Source organism: Eurytemora carolleeae, unplaced genomic scaffold (genome assembly GCF_000591075.1).
Source record: "Eurytemora carolleeae unplaced genomic scaffold, Eaff_2.0 scaffold502, whole genome shotgun sequence".
NCBI classification, from domain to species: domain Eukaryota; kingdom Metazoa; phylum Arthropoda; class Copepoda; order Calanoida; family Temoridae; genus Eurytemora; species Eurytemora carolleeae.
The window spans coordinates 182,424-188,423 of NW_019396391.1; the positions used below are offsets into that span (position 1 = coordinate 182,424).

Here is a 6,000-nt window from a genome sequence, read left to right on the forward strand (position 1 = left end):
GCAACCTCGTTGTGTATGATGTTTCAAATATTGACTGTATGGTCTAACAGAATTCATTGCTATCAAGGTTGCAATGATAAAGATTTAAAAATCAGAGTTTGTGGCAAGTAAATAAATTGTTTTATCTTATAAATTTGGCAAAAACAAAATTTCAAGCAAGTTCGTTTTAAGAGTTTGGTTTGTGTATTTCAAGAAATTTAAAAGCAATTTATGTTCACAATTTTACTTCTAATGAAGATAGATAGATAGATATATACATTAATAAATAGATAGATAAATATATGACCGTAACCTTGGTATCCAGGTTTTAAGAGAAAACTATATAACACAATGTTAATTAGAACAATTATATCCTCAAGTGTTAAATAGATTGAACGCTAAACTATAAGTTACACTATTTTGGTTTCATTATGATACAATATAATGCAACCGAGTTCGGAATTAATTAATCACGAGAATTAGTTGAACTTGCCCGGATACGATAATGATAAAATTTGACCTTTGTATGGCTTTACCTAAATCAATTATTAAAAAATACATGCAGTAAAATTGCATAAAAATGATTTTTAATTTTAATAAACATGTAAATCTTAAGATCTTTTCTAATTTCACTACTCAAATAATAGGTCTTTTAGATTTTTCAAATTGTACAAAAAATCTGATCATTATTTATGTTTTCTTTGACCAAATATTGGTTAATTCACATTGAGAGCTAAATCTAATATGTACATCCAAGAAAAATAAATGCAAAAGTAAAAATTGACTTGGTTTGTAGGTTTGTAGTTTGTATTGTAGCAAACTAGCATGTATAGGTCGTTTTATTCAATTTTTATTACGCGCACATTTTAAATAGTTTATCAAAATGCGAAAAAATATTTTATTTGTTGATTTTAGTTTGATTTCTTCAGAATGGATTTTACGTTTTTTAGAGATCATTAAAATAAAAGTGCCCGCAATGGATATCGAGATCAAGTGATCGGGATTATGAGAATACACACACAAAAGTTCCCAGCTCTGGTCTTCCATTTTTGTACTTCCTCCATTACAGACATGTCATCATTGTAGATTTAATTTATTTATAATTGGAAAGATTTAAGTAGGATTTGGCCCTTGTTTAATAAGCATTTGAGATATCTACAGAATTGAAGGTTAAGATAGATATTATTAAATCTCTGGGTATTTGGAACCGCCGCATAGCTGATTAAAGGGACTGTAAGCGTAATTTCAAGTAACAGTTTATTCAAAGATGGCAATGCCTGATTCACAACGGCACCCTATCTGATACAGTATGAATTAGATACCAATGTTTATAATTTTCTAAACTGATTATTTTTAATTGTGATTTCTTTATAATAGTGACTTGTGCATTAAACCCTTTTAAATCTATATCCTCCACATTATTGATTAGACAAAGGTTAAGAGAACCATTGTGAATCTGACATTACCATCGTTACAGGGAGGTTCACTTGTGTAAATATTATCTAACTCTAGGTATACAAGTAATATGTTTGCTACAGGCAAAAATTCAAGGTTATTAGAGGGGGGGGGGGAAGCAAAATGGTTCAATTTAAAGTTTAAATATTGTTATGCAATGAGAAAGAAAATTGCACAGAGCCGAAAGTTTAAGTGAGAACAAAATTTCCTTTTGGGGGGTTGATGATTTCTTCAAAATTGTCTTACCCAATTCATAAATCTTTTGATACAGGGTTTTATGTCTATAACGTTTTAATACAGGGTTTCATGTCTATAAATGTTTGATACAGGGTTTCATGTCTATAAAGTTTTGATACAGGGTTTGATGTCTATAAAGATAACGTCGTTTAAATCTAGCTTGAAAATAGTTCAATTCTGATCATTTTTACATTGTAGAAGAAAAGTTACTTTTGTAGAGAAACCACAATTGAAAATAATCAGTTTTATCAAATATAATTGTTTTTTTGTTTTTTTTTTAGACTGCGCGATGCTTTACTGGAAGTTGGGTTTAGAACATCGAATGAAATTTTAGGACAAATCCTTCTCAGGTTAGAAAACATTTTTATCATTACTTTTTATAATTATTTAATCATTTTGGTTTAGTCATTTATTTGGTTCACTGGAGCAGTGCATAGTGCTTTATAGTTTTTTTTACAGACATTTTTTTATCGAAAGATTCCAAACTTTTAGATTGTATTTTGTTCAGAGCTTTTTATCATAATCATGTTCATTATTAGTGGTAGACAAAACTTTGATATTTTTAACTTCTAGATATTTGAGAAAGGATGGAACTCTGAGATTTGGAGATTTTGTTTCAATAATTCTCATTCTCAATACTGCATTCGGTAATAAACATTAAACTTATATAGTTGTTGTATTTTAGGAATGTTTTTGGTGTTTCATGAATTATTGACAAATCGGCAGAAATTAAGATTTTGTTTGATGTTTTGTATGATTTAATTAGAATGGTCGATTGATCCATTTTGTTTATGGACTCTTGTATGCCGAGTCCATTATCGCCTCATCCAATCAGGGTTCAGTCATGTGCTTGTTTTCTATTCTGAACCAATAGAAATAGTATGGCGGAAAACATCTATCTTTCTATCTATCTCATTATCCAATTAGAGTTATGCATCCTTCAATCAGCGCTCTCAGTAAATGGAAATATTTACTTCTACTGAAACTATAGTGTATTGTTAATTGAATATTTGAACTTACGATTCTATGTTTGATAAAGACGATTAATCAATAGCCTAGTTAAAAAATGATGGTCGATTGACTAATTGATCAATTGCTTGGTAGCCGGTAAAATTTTTTGAATCATAAAGGAGTAGTCTTAGCCACAAACTCAAATGTTCTAATCTCTATATCTTTGTAGCCTGATAGTGTAAAACTTTGATATTAGAAAACATAGGTAATCTGATCTAACAAAATTCATAGTTTGAAAAATCTGAGGTCTGTTACATTGGGTTGATCAGATAATGGGATTAGAAAACCAGAGTTCGTGGCAAACATTTAATTCTTTTAACATCGATTCAACCTTTTATTGATATAAATTGATTATGCTGAACGATTTATGATAATTAATTGATTAGCAGACTGATTGATTTCTCCATCAAATATGTATTATTTTATATATGATTATTGATTAACTGATTGATCATTGATCAGGGTATGCAGAGAGAAAAGATCCTTCAAAAAATGGTTTTACTAAACTCTCAACCGCGGAGGTAAATACATTTTTTTATAAAAAAATTAACCCTTTTTTATAAAGTTTTACTTGCGTGAGCAAAGCTTCAAAACGCTTATTTTTAAAGAAATCTTTTAATCATTTAAAAGTATTTTTTTTTTTATAGAATTCATGATGAAATATTTTTTAGTTGGTTCGAGCAATGATCAGCTGCTAAACTTCAATATCTTAAACTTCAAGTGATGAACTGAAGAGGGAAATATTGTTTCAAAGATTAAAACTATCAGAACTAAATTACACTGCCTAACTGCCTAAATGCAGTATCTATAAAAGTGTCTTTATGAAAAAATTTTCACTTACTTTCCTTACATATGTCATGTTTTTAAGCTTAAAATTTGAGCGTTTTTAAATGTTTTAGAGACGCGCTAAATTTGATATCATATAAAAATAAGTTCTTTGAGTTTACAATGTGCATTTTACAACTTATGTATAATTGTATATACAGTGATAACCAGACAACTACTTTTATAAGAAAATAAGAAGACTACTTTTAGAACTAAGCTAAAGTTATATATATATTCTATATATAAGCTATATATATAGTTCTAACTTGAAAAAGGTCAATTAAGCATGTGACAGAGCAATTGTGTAAAGCGAAGAAAAAAACATTTCACTAAACAAGTGGTTTAGAAAGTGCCTTTTATAGCTAGCAAACATCAAATACACTTAAAGATTGCTATAATGTTGTCTTCCTTTTCTATTGTTTTTGGTTATCACTGTAAGATGAGATTTAAATATGCTTTCTTGGAGCTTTATATTCAAAATATCAAGTTTTATATGTTTATTATGAAAGATGATCTTAACTCTGATTGATAATGATATAACCCAGAGAAAGACAAATTTCACGCCTTGATTAACAATGATTTAAAAAACTAAAAGTATGAAATTTTTTTCTTCTGAAAAATTGCTCAAATTCCCGGCCCGGTTAATTAATTATTAAAAAGGGAACGTTTTAAGCATTATTTGAATTTATTAGTATGGTTTATGAACAAATGTGAATTATAATCAAACAAATATATTATATATATTAAATATATACACTGTTAATAGTTCTTGTACTTTCTGTGAATAAAGAGATTTGGATTGAAACTGCAATAATTTGAAAGTCGTCTTCAAAATTGTTTTTCTAGAATTACATAAAAAATAATAATAATTTGCTCATTAGATTTCGAAAGAAAGAAAAATATGTTTTACAGAGGTGTATACCCCATTTACTCTGCAATCCTTAAAACCTTTATTTGATCATTGTGAAAGATAACGTCTTTTTCTATCTTAATAATTGTTCGATTTTACAATTTCCTCCATTATTATTGTTTCTGTTAAAGAAGTCATAATTATAGAGATACTACAGAAAAATAATTAATGTTCAAAGTTAAAAACATGGAGAGCTCATTGGTTCTTGATTCTTGATCTTGCAAAGCAAACAGAAGCTGTCAATTAAAAGCTTCTCTTTGCTTACTTGTTAGAAATAAAAACTTTAAAAGAAAAGTCGTCTTCGTTGTATTGACCACTGTATATATATTTTTGGTTCGTTTTGTTCCGGTGTTCAAAACTTTTGATTGATCTCACAAACACATGATCGATGGGTTATTAAGATAAAAAAAATAACTTTTAGTTCTATTTATTGTTTTATTTACATAGAGAATAGAATATATAGAGAGGGATTTACTAGAAAAAAGTGTAAAACGGCCATTTTGTTGTATTGTTTCCATACTGCAGGTGTACTTCACATATTTATGCTATATAACCTGTTGGGCCCTGGAATATCATTTTATAGAAAATCTAAAATTATTGTTAAAAGAAAACCAAATTATGAAATAGGCTGGTTTAATAATTGACCAATGAATATTTCACATAGACTTTATGCCTTCCACTTTACAAACGATGATTTTCCGTTATAACTATATAAATCAAATGATGTTTTTATTAATCTAATTCATTATAAAGTTTATTTAACAGTTTAAAAAATTCGAAATTGAAATGAATAGTAGCCAGGGAACATACTGTATTAATGTACTCTACTGCACATAATTTGTGAACATTTACATGATTTGTACACTTTGAACTCCCTTTCAGGCTGAAAGGGACTGAAAAAATTCATACCGAGAGATTCTTTTAATTCCTCTCTATATATTCTATTCTCTATGTTTATTTATTGTCAAAAAAAAAGAATCTTGAAAATCGAAATTACGTTTTACACTTTTCCCAAAAGGTAACCTAGAAAATATCATAAAATCATGTCAGACAGAACACAGTACAACTAGTACACAGTACACAGTACACAGTACACAGTACACAGTACACAGTACACAGTACACAGTACACAGTACACAGTACACAGTACACAGTACACAGTACACAATTCACAGTACACAGTACACAGTACAAAGTACTCAGTACACAGTACACAGTACACAGTACTCAGTACAAAGTACACAGTACAAAGTACACAGTACACAGTACTCAGTACACAGTACACTGTACACTGTACACAGTACACAGTACAACTAAATATTTACGATTTAATTCAGTTTTGAAATTTGCGTGTTAAAATCATATTCCTAACAAGACTTTCTTTCTTTCTGAAAACTCAAAGTATATTATTCTAAAGAAAACTGAAAAGTTGTCAAGTTTTTTATTTGTTTGTTAGATTTTTTTTATGTTTAAAGACAGGATGTTCCTCTTTTACAATGTATACTGCAACATTCTATAATATTGTTTTATGTTGGAAGCTATGCCCTCCTCGCCCCCCCTTTTCTGCTGCCCCTCCTTTATGA

At 28.8% G+C, this 6,000-nt stretch overlaps 1 protein-coding gene across 2 annotated transcripts in view; it reads left to right on the top strand.

Annotated features, from left to right (window-relative positions):
* Window positions 1-4,264, top strand: part of LOC111702320 (calpain-C) — a 39,554-nt gene extending 35,290 nt beyond the window's left edge. The window contains exons 19-22 of one of the 2 annotated variants that reach the window (XM_023473965.1): window positions 1,953-2,021; window positions 2,245-2,318; window positions 3,145-3,203; window positions 3,354-4,264. In XM_023473965.1, coding sequence (XP_023329733.1) covers window positions 1,953-2,021; window positions 2,245-2,318; window positions 3,145-3,203; window positions 3,354-3,380 — 229 coding nt within the window. In that variant the 3' untranslated portion in view covers window positions 3,381-4,264. The remainder of the gene's footprint in view (window positions 1-1,952; window positions 2,022-2,244; window positions 2,319-3,144; window positions 3,204-3,353) is intronic. The other variant, XM_023473964.1, reaches the window with a different exon arrangement.
* Window positions 4,265-6,000: the final 1,736 nt, after the last annotated feature.